Below are 15,913 nucleotides of genomic sequence, written 5' to 3'. Positions count from 1 at the left end.
CAGTTTACGCCTCTTGATGAAATCCCCCTTGGATTTCGAGGTGTGTTTAGCATCATTATCCATTTGTAGAAGCCATCCTCTCTTTCACTTCAGCTTTTTCACAGTTGGCATCAAGTTAGCATCCAAAATTTGCTGAAATTTTATTGAATCCATTTTTCCTTCTACTCTTGAGATGTTCCCTGTGCCGCTGGCTGCAATACAACCCCAAAGCATGATTGATCCACCCTCATGCTTAACAGTTGGACAGAGGTTCTTCTCATTAAATTCTGTTACCCTCCTTCTCTAAACGTACCTTTGCTCATTCCTGCCAAAAAGAAATCTAACTTTTGTTGACATATTATAAGAATGTCTAATCTGTAATTTGATGCCTTTTGGAGATTTTTCCATCTTTCCTTGGCTTCTTTATGCACATTAATACACATTTTTACCTGGGGTGCCCAAACTTTTGATCCTGACTTTATATGCAAAATTTATGACAAACTCTGTAGCAGTTGGCAATTGGCAGAAAGCCAATGTTGTGAACAGTAGCGTTGACTTGCTGTGTAGTACAAAGGGGAGAATCCCACAGTTGGGCACAGTAAGCTTGCCCAGGGAATCTATTAAAAGTAATATAACATAAAATCCGGTTTTGACAGGACTAGTTCTGTCCAAACCAAAAGTTTTGTTGAGGTTTAGCTGAGACAGAGAAACCAACCAAGTTCATCTCTGTTTTCAATAAATCAATAAAAACCATATAAACAATGTCATAATTGCTGTTAGCCCTGCCAAAGATTCCCTTGCAACCTTTGTCACCCTCTCTAAAGGTTAAAGAGAAAGCATGTAATTGATGGTGACAGGGTAAATATTTCTGAATTTGATGCCCCCTAACCTAGATTTTGCAGCTTGGTGATCCATTCTGTTTTATAACATGAATGACCAATATGATTTCCATTCCCTCAAACAAATTACAGACTTGTCACATACTGTAATTCCAAGTTGTTGCCTTTAAATGTTTTTACAGATTAGACATCTCTCAGGGGTAAGCTTGCACTCCAGCGTACAGGTTAAGTAAAAAAAAAATCACGTAAGGTTGGTGTTTATGCCAAACAGAATTTTATGCAAAGTTTGGACAGTGTCCGGGTTTAACATGTTTGGTTCACTCAACACTAATAGTAACATTGTTAGCATTTAATTTGAAGTGAAAAATTTGCTTTTTTTTTTTTTTTTAAACCAGTTACTGGATATGCTGCCATCAGTTATGAACTATGTACCTGGACCACACAAAAGAATAAACAAAAGTTTGAATAGACTCAACGATTTCATCTTGGAACGAATAAAGATGAATGAGGAGACACTTGATTCCAACTTACCCAGAGACTTCATTGATTGTTTCCTCATCAAACACAAGCAGGTATATGCGTTATGGTTAGGAGAAAGTTAAGCACTGGAGATGAGTGGTGGGGGCATCTGAATTTGTCTGGGGTGGGATCCGGAAGCTGACCCTTATTGACATAAAGCAAACCCTTGGCTCCTTAAAAAACATCTAGTTGGCACTTGCTAGTACAGTGGGGATTGTGGAGAATGTCAGTGACAGAAGGTATTATTACCAGTACATAGTTACATAGTTACATAGTTAGTATGGTTGGAAAAAGACATACGTCAATCAAGTCCAACCAGGGAATTGAAGGGAAGGGTGTAAGGGGATAAGGGGAAGGGATGTACATAATTTATAAAAATCTGTGGCTAAGGCCATTAAAGAAAAAATCATGAATTCCCTTTTATGGGTGGACAATTCACCTGACTTCAAAGGATGAGGGGTTAAAATTAAAGAAAATTTTTTGAATTGTTTTCTTTGTTAAGTACAACAATGTAAAGAAATGAAGTCTGTATGCACTATACTGTGATATGTATTGGCATTGTTGTAATGTTTTTTTAAATCATTTTCTAACAAAGAAAAGTAAAAAAAAAAACATATATTAGAACCACAATATTTACACATTCTTGCTGTTCTACATAACCAAAGTCGCATCTTCTTAAAGTTTTATTGCTAATATGTTGCATTTAGTTCTATTTTACAGAAACAACTGCATACTATTCAGCAAGATTTGTCCATAATCAGATTAATGTACCTGTACCTACTTGCCCATACACCCTAAGTGGTGAATCGACAACTTGGAGCTGGTCCCTCCCTGCGCTAAAGTGCAGTGGCATAAAAACAAATAATATACATAGTCAGTCACAGGCCACAAACAGAACAGGAATACAAAAACCAGAGCAGATAAACCAGACAGGATACAAGTACTAACAGGGCAGAATATGGTGTATTAACAAACGATTAACAAACTGGAATCCAGATAAACGGCAAACATGGATAAATGAACAAGATTAGGCATGGTACGAGTATACAGCAGAAACCAGGAATTGCAGGGGATGAGCAGAAGAACTGAAAGCTAAAACACTAAACTGATCAGGTAACATAGGACACTGTTCACACTGGGACACAGAACAAACAAACTGGACACCCCACTCCACAAAAGGAGTAGCCATTATAATAAAGCCAAATAGACTACTGGCCAGCACACTCCACCGTGTGATCAGGAAGCTGACCCAGTAGGGAACAGATATATAATACATGAAACTTTAAACCAGAACCACATGACTCTAAATAGACTCCAGGATACCAAACAGGAATTATAACATACAGAGCACAGGTAACAAGCAATACTAAAACCGGACAAGTCTGAACAGACTTCAAGAAACCAATGCAGGGCTAATAACATACAGAGCACAGTTAACACTAGACTAAAACAGTGTGAACACAGACTGAGCAGAACAAACATACTAATCTTAAAACTGACAAATGTGACACAGACTAAAGTCTACAATAAAACAAAACTATTTAATCATGGCAAAAACTAAGGCCGAGGAAGAGCTTTCACGCTTGAAACATGTCTGACTAGTGTGCTTTTAATGCTTGCTCCTCACATAATAAAGCTGCCTTCACTGCAGTGCTGGACTCCTTCTTCATTTCTAGCAAAAACTAAGATACAGTATATCACAGGATAAATACAAGGTGCATGCTCAAGCAGACTTGGCAGACTCAAGCAGTTTAAAACCCTAAAAGATGTGGTCTCAAGATGTCCTGCACAAATGTCCCTTGTATACTACTACAAGTAATTGACTGTCGTATGCGATCGTTCCCTAGATCATCACATCAGCAGATGGGGCAGCATGTCGCTCTACAGCAAAGGCAGGATTAAAACACTCACCAATGGGTTTCCATACTGTAATCCAACCAGACTAGAACCTGGATTTGTCACTTAAAGGGGTACTCCGCCCCTTGACATCTTATCCTCTATCCAAAGGATAGGAGATAAGATGTCTGATCGTGGGGGAGGCCCCTTGGGGACCCCCGCGATCTCCCTGCTGCACCCGGCATTTGCTTAGAGCGTCGGGTGCAACGCCGGAGGTTTGTGATGTCACGACCACGCCCCTTAATGCAAGTCTGTGGGAGGGGGTGTGACGGTCATCACGCCCCCTCCCTTAGACTTGCATTGAGGGGGCATGGCTGTGATATCACAAGCGGCTCTTGACCAACTGCCCCGCATCGCTAGTCATCCCGCACGGAGCAAAGTTCGCTCCATGCATCGGATGTCTGGGGTGCCGCAGTCATGATCGCAGGGGTCCCCAGCTGCAGGACCCCCGCGATCAGACTTCTTATTGCCAAAGGATAGGGGATAAGATATCTAGGGGCGGAGGACCCCTTAAGATGTCTAGGGGCAGAGGACCCCTTAATCATGGCAAAAATTAAGATACAATATATCACAGGATTAATACAGGTTGCATGCTCAAGCAGACTTGGAAGTGTATTGCACAATAACCAGCAGAAAATGCAGAAGAACTCTGGTTAAAATAAACACACCCAAGTTCTCATTCGTTCAGAACATTAACCATTCCCTGTCCAGGGAGAATAGCAAACTGCTCAGAACAAACTAGTGTGTGAATACACACCCAAACAGAAAAATACAAAAACAAATAAACCGACATTACTGTACCTTTCAAATGCTGACTTTAGTTTTATATGCCCACTGCAATATTTGCAGGTAAAAATTTAGCCTAATGTTATATGTAGGGAATGTAACTCCTCACCCCCTGCACACTACCTGCATGCCAATCTGTGCCACCCCTCTTGCCCTCTAGGTGTAAGCGATTCAGACTGTCTAAAGTTACACAAATATTGCACAAATCAAGGGGTTTGGAGCAAGATTCTGTGACTTTTGGCAGCCTCCACCACTAACACAGCTTAATAAATCTTCCCACTGTGTTTTCAGGAAAAGGACAATCCTAGTTTTGACAGGGATAACATGAGAATGACCATACTCAACATGTTTTTTGCTGGGACAGAAACAGTCAGCTCTACTTTAAGACATGGATTCCTGATACTTATGAGATACCCTGAAATACAAGGTCAGTATTAAGCTGGTAGGCCCCTATGGGCAATAACTTTTTGTCAGCCAGATCCCTCAGTGACAAGTTGATCATGGGTACATCTGCTGGCTGCAAAAAAAATATATAAAATAATGGACAGCCCAGACCAGAACACAGTACTGCAACACCATAAAAATTATGCACAAGGAAGGAGTTGTTGGAATCAAATAAAAGTTTATGGGAGGAATTTATGATTCTCTGAACCAGTGCAGATTGGCAAAATTGTGCAAATTATTTGCAAAAAAATTGTCGTGCTGCGCTGACCCAGGGAGTGATAAATTCTCCTTCCCTCCATGTGTGTGAAGGAAATAATGATATATGTAAATATTTTTTATACTAGAGTGGAATTGGTACGCCACCTGTAACCCGGATAAAAGATGGTTGGGCATGGAAGCATACAGGTTCAATGTGGCATCCTGCAGCACTTTTGCGAACAGATGTTGCAGCTCAGTCTGTAGATCATGCACACTCATAGGTTGCCAAAGCTGGCTCCCCAGCTGGTCCCATAAAGGATTTACTGAGATGACCCAGGAGGTTTTTCAGTATGGTGGAAACATTCCTGGGAAACCTTTGCTGTGTGTGAGGGAACATTATTCTTCTGGAAAAAAGCAGTTTAAAGCCATAAAAGATAACACATTTGGCCTCAAGATGTCCTGCACAAATGTCCCTTGTATCCTACTATAAGTGATTGACTGTCGTATGCGATGGTTCCCTAGATCATCACATCAGCAGATGGGGAAGCATGTCGCTCTACAGCAAAGGCAGGATTAAAACACTCACCATTGGGTTTCCATACTGTAACTCAACCAGACTAGAACCTGGATTTGTCGCTAAAAGGGGTACTCTGCCGCTTGACATCTTATCCCCTATCCAAAGGATAGGGGATAAGATGTCTGATCATGGGGGGCCCCCTTGGGGACCCCCACTATCTCCCTGTTGCACCCAGCGTTCGTTTGGAGCATTGGGTGCAGCGCCGGAGGTTCATGACATCATCACCACGCCCCTCAATTCAAGCCTATGGGAGGGGGCGTGATGGCCATCACGCCCCCTCCCATAGACTTGCATAGAGGGGGCATGGCCATGATGTTGTGAGTGGCTCTTGACCGTCTGCCCCACATCGCTAGTCATTCGGCACAGAGCAAAGTTGGCTCCATGCATCGGATGTCTTGGGTGCTGCAGCCAAGATCACAGGGGTCCCCAGCTGCGGGACCCCCACGATCAGACATCTTATCTCCTATCTAAAGGGGCATAAGATGTCTAGGGGCGGAGTACCCCTTTAGGCCTATATGGTTTGAATCTGTAGCAGTCCAAGTTTCTCATTCACGATACCTCTGCAAACAAAGGGGACGGTGGCTGGCTATCAACAAAAGGACACGCAAAATTTCCTTTTGCTAAGCACTTGGAAATGTTCTTGCCACAACCGGGGTGTGTAATGAATTTTCCACATGTGTCTGGATGATGGAAAAGTAAACAGTGGGAGCTACTTGTGATTGTCTGCAGATAAAAATATCCTTTTTATTGGTGGCCTTCCTGGGCTTTCCTGAGCCTGTTCGCTATGTGTGCCCTCTCATAACCACTGCTCCAAACACTTCTTAAGAGCCTAGTCCGAATGACCTAGATGGCCACCCTGCTTCACTTAGTCCAATGATGCATCCTCTCTCAAAGTCTGTCAACTGGGAAAAATGTCTTTGTATGCATCCAAGAGGCAAGTCTAGTACTCAACTATCTCTCATCAATAGATACACTTCCCAAAAGCATCTTTATAAAAAACTTTTTATATATGGCATCGGGAGGACTTTTGTACCCTCCAGTATTTGATCAGACCACACCTGTAATAATGAATTTATGAGACTTACTGCATGCTGAGTTTTGCCACAAGCCGACAAATATATCATGTGGGCCATCAACTTAAAGGGGTATCCTTATATGGGCCATGAATAACATATTCACAAGATACGTCATAAATGTCTAATAGAGCAATGGCTCCATGCTTCCTATTGCCAGTTTGAAGGTGTTATACCTGATTGGATGAGGATGAACTGAATTTCTGTCATCTATTATAACTTTCTCTGTATGAAGCTTGTTCTGTTTTTGTTACATAAAACATTGAATTTATTGATTTTCCTTTCAGCTAAACTGCATGCAGAGATAGACCGTGTGGTTGGTGAAAACCGCATCCCAAATGTTGATGACCGCAATAATATGCCATATACGAATGCTGTTATCCATGAGATCCAGAGATTTAGTGATATTATACCGCTGAATCTTCCTCACGCAACAACAAAAGATGTTCATTTCAAGGGATACACTATTCCCAAGGTAGAATAAAGAAATAATGCATCATTAGTGAACAGTAATACAACTGACACTGGTGAATTTATAAAGAGGTTGTTTGATTCTGTTTTAGATAATTGTTTTTTGTTATAATGGTCAACCAATGACAAGGTGATCACAGTCCTCATTGCCATGTCCCTCAGTAGAAGCTATAAGAAAGTCCTCTGTTTCCCTGCTGCTCCACTGCAAGGAAAATCAAGACTTGTATGGCACCCAATTAAATCAGTTGATCACTATTTGTAGACATCCTCTTAGCTTAAAAAAACATAAAACAGGATTTCATAGCCATAATGTAAATGGCTGTTCCCACAAGGGTACTGCTACGTAACAATTCTTAATATTATTATTATTTTATTTTTATTTTTAAGTGTGAGGTCCTCCAATTGTTCATGATAAGCTAGGTTCAAACCAAGCAGCAGCAGCCTAGTAGCACCAGGGTGGAAAGGACATTTTATTTTGGCTTTGCCAGCCTGCTCCTGCCCCAGTCGCAGACCATCATTTTTGATGGTCTGGGCCTGCCAGTACCTGGCTCTTCCCAGTATCCCTGATGCAGGTTGGTACTGGGGTAATGGAGCAGGGTCATTGCTAGCTGTTGTAAGGGCTAGTACTAAGTTCCTGCTTAGTAAGAGATTCTATCTATTAGATGGATTCCCTACTAAACCAAAAATCAGTCATAAAAAACACATACACAATTATTTAAAAAAAATACTTAATTGAAATAAAAAACACCTCCTTTTTCACTCATTATTAAATAGTTTATTTTATTAATTTTTTTTTTTTTAAAAAGCTTTCTTTTTTCTTCATTCGACATAATAAAAAAAAATAAGAAAATTAGTAGGCATACCATCAATGAATAAACCATAGACCGTGCCTGGGGAATGGATTTGCTGGGTTAGGCACATAGCCCCTGGTATGGGGAATGTTTTAACCATGAGCAGGGGATGTATAAAAAATCCCTAGTTTACCATCCCAACGCCATGAATTTACTGGGTCTGGTGCAGTGCACCCAACCCAAAGAATCTACAGTGCCCAACACTACTATCACAATGAACTAATACCAGCCAATCAACTAATAATTCAGAGATCCAGAGGTAATAAATATCTGAATATTTCAAAAATGCACATAAAGGCTGATCAGTGTTCATCAAACGACCTAAGATGTTTCTCACATTATATAGAATTAATATATATTAATTATATAGAATTGGATTTTCTGCCCGGTACCCTCAAGTTTCTCTGTGACATGTTCGGATAGAGAATGACCTCAAAAAGCCAATAGATATATTACTAAAGAGTTTTAGTTGTAATCTTTTGGTTTGGCTCACATATGATTATCTAGAGGGGATATAGATGATAAAGATCATCCCCTCGGTGCACAAGTGATATCTTTGATTATCTGAATTTTGGAATTCCCTAACAAGTTGATGTGGTTAATTATGTAATGACATAGATAGCGCCCTTTGGAGTTGTGGAAGCCACAATCCGTGTTTGTCATATTTTATTAACAATGGTTTCAATGAGATTTCCAACATCTAAAGATAAAAGTGGATATTTCTAGAAAAGGTGACCGGATCAATTTTAAGAATATTTATTCCCAATTTTCTTTGGGACCCCCACCTGATCATTATGTTGTATGAAAAGTGGGATTTGTATCTGTTCGCTAGTTTTCTGGTCTGTAGTATCCTCACTTTTGATAAGGATGTTGTAATAAGTTCCTGCGATGGAAATCCTTCACAAAGGTGATCTTTTCCCAATATATGGGGATCAAAGCCTCTGTCATTTAACCCCTTAACGATGCAGGACGAAAATGTATGTCCTGATGAGGTGGTACTTAACGCACCAGGATGTACATTTACGTCCTAAGCATAACCGCGAGCATCGGAGAGATGCCGGATCACCCGAGGATGTCCGCCATTAACCCCTCAGATCATTAAAATGGATGATTGGATCGCCCACAGCGCTGCCGCAGCGATCCGATCATCCAGCACGGCAGACGGAGGTCCCCTCACCTGCCTCCGCTGCCTTCCAGAGCAGAAGATGACCGATAACCCTGATCAGTGCTATGTCCTATACATAGCACTGAACAGTATGGGAACTATTAAAGTGTAAAAATAAAAGTAAAAAAAGTTTAAAAAAAATAAAGTAAAAAAAATAATGTGAAAATTGTCCCATTTTCCCTATTTCACTCCCAAAAAGTGTTAAAAAAATATTTATATACATATTTGGTATGGCCGCGTACGTAAATATCTGAACTATTAAAATAAAATGTTAATGATACCGTACAGTGAACGGTGTGAACGTAAAAGAAAAAAAGTCAAAATTGCTGCTTTTTTATAACATTTTATTCAAAAAAAATTATTAAAATTGATTAAAAGTTTTATCTAAGCAAATATGGTATCAATAAAAAGTACAGATCACGGCACAAAAAATTTGCCCTCATACCACCACTTATACGGAAAAATGAAAAAGGTATAGGTCTTCAAAAAAGGGAGATTTTAAACGTACTAATTTGGTTCAAAAGTTTGAGATTTTTTTTAAGCGCAACAGTAATAGAAAAGTATGTTATCATGGGTATCATTTTAATCATATTGACCCAAAGAATAAACCGTAAATTGTACGGCGTGAAAACGAAACCTTCCAAAATTAGCAAAATTGCGGTTTTCTTTTTAATTTCACCAAACAAATAGTATTTTTTTGGTTGCGCCATAAATTTTATGGTAAAGTGAGTGATGGCATTACAACGGACAACTGGTCGCGCAAAAAACAAGCCCTCATACTAGTCTGTGGATGAAAAAATAAAAGAGCTATGATTTTTTGAAGGCGACGAGGAAAAAACACAACGTAAAAATTTAATTGTCTGCGTCCTTAAGGCCCAAATGGGCTGCGTCCTTAAGCAGTAAAATCCTCATGTAGTCTATTTGCTTTAGCGGGAGCCCAGATTGGGCATGCCCTAATACATTGTTCCTTCAGAAGATTGGAAACAGTACTCTTGGAATGATATCTTTTATAGACCTCTCATAATATTTAATTACCGTATTTTTCGCTGTATAAGACGCACTTTTTCTTCCCCAAAACTGGGAGGAAAAAGTTGGTGCGTCTTATAAGGCGAATACACCCCTATCGTGGTGATGCCCTGTATTAACCCTTCAGACGCGGCGATCAAAGCTGACCGCCGCATCTGAAGGGAAAGTGACACTAACCCGGCTGTTCAGTCGGGCTGTTCGGGACCGCCGCGATTTCACTGCGGCGGTCCCGAACAGCCCGACTGAATAGCCGGGTTAGTGCTTACAGGACACCGGGAAGGACCTTACCTGCCTCCTCGGTGTCTTCTCCGTTCAGGGATTCCCTGTATGGCCGGCGCTCTCCTTCCTCGTCATCACGTCGTCGTGTACGTGCGTCGGCGTGCGTAACGACGTGATGGCGTCGAGGGAGAGCGAGGATACCCGGCTAGCAGCAGAGACGCTCCGGAGCGACGGGAACACAGTGACAGCGATGGAGCGACATCCAGGGCAGCGGTGACGGGTCCGGAGCGGCGGGTGGTCTTCAATCGGCGGGTGGTCTTCAATCGGCGGACCTCCAGATGTTGCAAAACTACAACTCCCAGCATGCCCCGACAGCCGTTGGCTGTCCAGGCATGCTGGGAGTTGTAGTTTTGCAACATCTGGAGATCCGCATGTTGAAGACCACTATTGGGTTCAAAATCTTTATTTTTTTTTATTTTGCACCTATAAATTGGGTGCGTCCTATACGCCGGTGGGTCCTATAGGGCGAAAAATACGGTGCCTCGTGCTGCTGTGTGTTGAACAGTTTGAGGAGTTTTTCTTGTTTGTATTTTAGGTTTAAAGGAGTTATCCAGGAAAAAACTTTTTTTTTATATATCAACTGGCTCCAGAAAGTTAAACAGATTTGTAAATTGCTTCTATTAAAAAAATCTTAATCCTTTCAGTACTTATGAGTTAAGGTTGTTCTTTTCTGTCTAAGTCCTCTCTGATGACACCTGTCTCGGGAAACGCCCAGTTTAGAAGAGGTTTGCTATGGGGATTTGCTTCTAAACTGGGCATTTCCCGAGAAAGGTGTCATCAGAGAGCACTTAGACAGAAAAGAACAACCTTAACTTTAAAAGGTCATAAGTACTGAAAGGATTAAGATTTTTTAATATAAGTAATTTACAAATCTGTTTAACTTTCTGGAGCCAGTTGATATATATAAAAAAGTTTTTTCCTGGATAACTCCTTTAATACATCCTCTTGATGTACTGTTTGTATGACTATTGGTCCCTTATTAACGGGTTATCATCTTTTAAGTGCATATTTTTTACTGCACATAATTTTATAGTCAACTCTTCTGGAACTCCCACTCAAGAGGTACGATTCTAGTTGATCGTAATTGTAGTGGTAGATACTTGATATTCTGTAAGTTCTGCAATTCAAAACAAAAAATTGGAGATGCAGAAGGAAACTACACCCTCAAAAAGAATTCCTCTGGTAATACCTAAGTTCAAGATTGAAGATATTCATTAAGACAGTGTTCACACATAGCAGTTTGATCAGTATTTTTCGCCAAACCCCAAAATGGGTTAAAGCACATACAAAGCAGAAAATCTTTCCATGTATATTTTCTTGGCTAAAAATACTACATTTAATGAGCAGTAAACACTCAACAATTGCCATTTTTTTCCTTCGGTCCATTTTTTCCCCAGCCGTTTACAATTCAAAATGAGGCACAAAAAGTGTGAATATTGCTTAAAGAGTACCTGTCATCATCTAAACTTTCCCTGATCCCCCTCCCCATCTGTCCCTTACTCTAACTATGCCTATCCCTGTGTTTATTGAGGTTTAAAACGCTGTGGAAATACCTTTTTTTTTTATCCCTCTTCATTAGCTCAGGAGCACTGTTTTTCTGAGGGGTGTAAGGAGGCGGGTCCCGGCAGGCATGATGTCACATGAAGCCTGGCTGGGACTCTGCTTCAGCCAGTCTTCCTGTATGCTGCTCTCCCTCTGCAGCAGTGTTTCCCAACCAGGGTACCTCCAGCTGTTGCAAAACTACAACTCCCAGCATGCCCAGACAGCCAACAGCTGGAGGCACCCTGGTTGGGAAACACTGCTCTGCAGTGTGCATACAGACTAAGTACAGGGGAGGGACGGCAGCCTCTGTCTCTCTCTCTCTTGTGTCTCTCTGCACTAAAAAGTCAATGCTGAGAACCAGGGGCGGTGGGAACAATTACAGAGGCAGTAATTAAGATGAATGTATGAATGTCAGGGGGGGGGGGGGGGGCACTGAGCAGGGAGTGCAGTGAGATAATTCAATGTATAAGATAACATGTAGTGAGGGGCAAGGAGAACACAGAGCAGGGGGGAGGTGACTGGCTGTTATATGAGAGGCATGTGCAGGCTTGTAGCTCACAGCTGAGAGTACTGAACTTCCTGTGGAAGGACCAGTGCCCTTTCAACATTAGTCCTAAAAGCTGTACACTTACTATGAAAAGCATAGGAAGCTGCCTGCAGACCAGGCATAGAAGAGAGACCCCTAGTGGCCAAAAGTATAAAATGAAAAAACTGGTATAAATATTAATACTTTTTAATGAAGATATATTACAATATCTCTTCATTAATGATTATGAACAACATATTAAAAGTTTTTGTTGATGACAGGTACTCTTTAAAGAAAATAAGATGTAAGAGTATTTGAATGTCCTTATATAGTTAAAGTAGTGTGTTCATTGACTATACATCCACCCAATGTGCATCCTAGGAGATCCATTGCCTGCACTGATCTGATTTGTAGATTATGAGTAGCATTATTTCACCATTATACTCATTTTTATTCCCTAGGGTACCGATGTCTATCCATTGTTGTGCACTGTTCAGCAAGACCCCACAAAGCTTGACTGCCCCACTAAGTTTGATCCTAACCACTTCTTAGACGGCAAAGGATGTTTTAAGAAGAATGACAGCTACATGCCATTCTCGGCAGGTATTAGGGTTAAAATGGATTCAACCACGCAAAACTAAGGAATCATGGGTTGGTTTCTGATAAATTTACTGCACACGGTGATCTGAGATTTTGGGTGGTATTCTGAAGATGTTGAGTGGACCACTGCTAAAGAAAAAAAGTACATAGGACATATACAGTGACCCCTCGACCTACGATGGCCCCGACATACAATAATTTCAGCATATGATGGTCTCTCAAAGGCCATCGCATGTTGAAGGCAGCATCAACATACAATGCTTTGGAGGAGGGGGGGGGGGGAGTGGCTCCCGCCGACATAGGGGGAGATTTATCAAAGCATTTAGTAGATTTTTTTTGCTTAAAATTGTTGCAAAAAGTCACAAGTTCTGCGACTTTTTGATTGTGCAGTGTCCCAAGCAAAAAATAAAAATCTTGCTGACCAAAGTAAAAAGGGATTTTTGAGTTGCAGTGGTCAGAGATTTATCAAGTGCGATAGTTGCAAAAAAGTTGCATGGCATGAAAAAACCTACAAAATTTACTCCAGCTCAGACATGGAGCAGAAAAAGCCACTACCAAAGCAAAAAAAGAAAAAAATTGCTTATGCAAAAGAAATGTATCAACAGGCTGAAACGCGTTGATAAATAAATCGCGCCTAAGCAAAAAAATTGTAAGAAAAAAATAACTAAAAAAAGGAATTCATAAGCAAACATTGATAAATGTCCCTCATAATCTTTCACATACTGGGTTCCTGTTCAGTGCTTACTAGTGTTGAGCGGCATAGGCCATATTTGAATTCGCAATATTTCACGAATATATGGACCAATATTCGTCATATATTCGCTAAATTTGCATATTCGTAATATTCGTGTTTTATTTTCGCATGTGCGAAAATTTGCATATGCACAAATTCGCATATGCGAAAATTAGCATATGCTAATTTTCGCATATGTGAAAATTTGCATTTGCTAATTTTCGCATATGTGAAACTTCGCACGGCAGTCTCACACAGTAGTATTAGAGCCTTCTTTACACCACACAAGCTGGAAGCAGAGAGGGATGATCACTGTGATGTGTACTGTGAAAAAGAAAAAAATAATATTCGTAATTGGCCAAAACTATTTTTGAATCTATTCTGGGTTTGCCAAGTTCAGATCACTCAACAATGATACTGTGCACACTCATAAAGGTAAAAAGGTAGAATTTATTGTAAACAAGAAAGAAACACCCTTAACCCCTTTACTCAACAGCCTGTTTTGACCTTAATGACCAAAGCTAATTTTCTAAATCTGACATGTGTCCACTTATTGGGTAATAGCTTTGGAACGCTTTCACTTATGAAAGTGATTCTGGGATTGTTTTTTCATGACATATTGTACTTTACATTGGTGGTAAATTTTGATTGATATATTTAGCATTTTTTGTAAAAAAAAAAAAATGTGATTTGATATTTTCTTCTTGTAGGACAAATAGTCATACCGCACCAAATTAATGGTTAATTCACATCTACAATATGTCTACTTTATGTTCCCATTATTTGATAAACATTCATTCACTTTTTCTTAATGTTAGAGGATTGATAAATTTAGTAGCAATTTTCCAGATTTCCAAGAAAATAGCAAAATCTGATTTTTCAGGGACCAGTTCAGTTCTGAAGTGGAATTGAGGGGCCTGTATGTTAGATACCCCTATAAATCATGCCTATTTTATAAACTACACCCCTTAACCCCTTAACGATGCAGGACGTATATTTACGTCCTGCGCTGGCTCCCGCGATATGAAGCGGGATCGCGCCGCGATTCCGCATCATATCGCGTCGGTCCCGGCGCTCATCAACGGCCGGGACCCGCGGCTAATACCACACATCGCCGATTGCGGTGATGTGCGGTATTAACCCTTTAGAAGCGGCGGTCAAAGCTGACCGCCGCTTCTAAAGTGAAAGTGAAAGTGACCCGGCTGCTCAGTCGGGCTGTTCGGGACCGCCACGGTGAAATCGCGGCATCTCGAACAGCTTACAGGACACCGGGAGGGCCCTTACCTGCCTCCTCGGTGTCCGATTGGCGAATGAGTGCTCCGTGCCTGAGATCCAGGCAGAAGCAGTCAAGCGCTGATAACACTGATCACAGGCGTGCTAATACACGCCTGTGATCTGTGTAGAAGATCAGTGTGTGCAATGTTATAGGTCCCTATGGGACCTATAACACTGCAAAAAAAATGTAAAAAAAAGTGTTAATTAAGGTCATTTAACCCCTTCCCTAATAAAAGTTTGAATCACCCCCCTTTTCCCATAAAAAAAATAAAACAGTGTAAAAAAAATAATAAACATATGCGGTATCGTCGCGTGCGTAAATGTCCGAACTATAAAAATATATCATTAATTAAACCGCACGGTCAATGGCGTATGCGCAAAAAAATTCCAAAGTCCAAAAAAAGCGCATTTTTGGTCACTTTTTATACCATTAAAAAATGAATAAAAAGTGATCAAAAAGTCCGATCAAAACAAAAATCATACCGATAAAAACTTCAGATCACGGCACAAAAAATGAGTCTGCATACTGCCCGGTACGTGGAAAAATAAAAAAGTTATAGGGGTCAGAAGATGACATTTTTAAACATATACATTTTCCTGCATGTAGTTATGATTTTTTCCAGAAGTGTGACAAAATCAAACCTATATAAGTAGGGTATCATTTTAACTGTATGGACCTACAGAATAATTATAAGGTGTAATTTTTACCGAAATATGCACTGTGTAGAAACGGAAGCCCCCAAAAGTTACAAAATGGCATTTTTTCTTCGATTTTGTCGCACAATGATTTTTTTTTCCGTTTCGCCGTGCATTTTTGGGTAAAATGACTAATGTCACTGCAAAGTAGAATTGGCGACGCAAAAAATAAGCCATAATATGGATGTGGAAAATTGAAAGGGTTATGATTTTTAAAAGGTAAGGAGGAAAAAACGAAAGTGCAAAAACTGAAAAACCCTGAGTCCTTAAGGGGTTAAAGTAGTCAGAATGATATTGCAGAAATGTATTAACCCTTTAGGCATTTCACAGAAATAAAACAAAGTGGAGGCAGAATTTTAATATTAAATTTTTTTGTAGATTTTTCATTTTAATCAAATTTTTTTTCCTATAACACAGTAGGTGTTGACAAAAAAATAA

The 15,913-nt window shown here is 40.3% G+C and overlaps 1 protein-coding gene across 1 annotated transcript in view; it reads left to right on the top strand.

The window, feature by feature from the left end:
- The window catches only part of LOC130290411 (cytochrome P450 2G1-like), a 53,260-nt gene that overhangs the window by 18,101 nt on the left and 19,246 nt on the right, over window positions 1–15,913 (top strand). Inside the window, exons 5-8 of the mRNA XM_056538027.1 lie at window positions 1,214–1,390; window positions 4,311–4,446; window positions 6,599–6,786; window positions 12,633–12,774. Coding sequence (XP_056394002.1) covers window positions 1,214–1,390; window positions 4,311–4,446; window positions 6,599–6,786; window positions 12,633–12,774 — 643 coding nt within the window. The remainder of the gene's footprint in view (window positions 1–1,213; window positions 1,391–4,310; window positions 4,447–6,598; window positions 6,787–12,632; window positions 12,775–15,913) is intronic.

This window comes from Hyla sarda, chromosome 9 (genome assembly GCF_029499605.1).
Source record: "Hyla sarda isolate aHylSar1 chromosome 9, aHylSar1.hap1, whole genome shotgun sequence".
NCBI lineage: Eukaryota > Metazoa > Chordata > Amphibia > Anura > Hylidae > Hyla > Hyla sarda.
The sequence above is the reverse complement of the archived record's forward strand: the minus strand, read 5'-3'. Positions and strand labels throughout refer to the sequence as shown.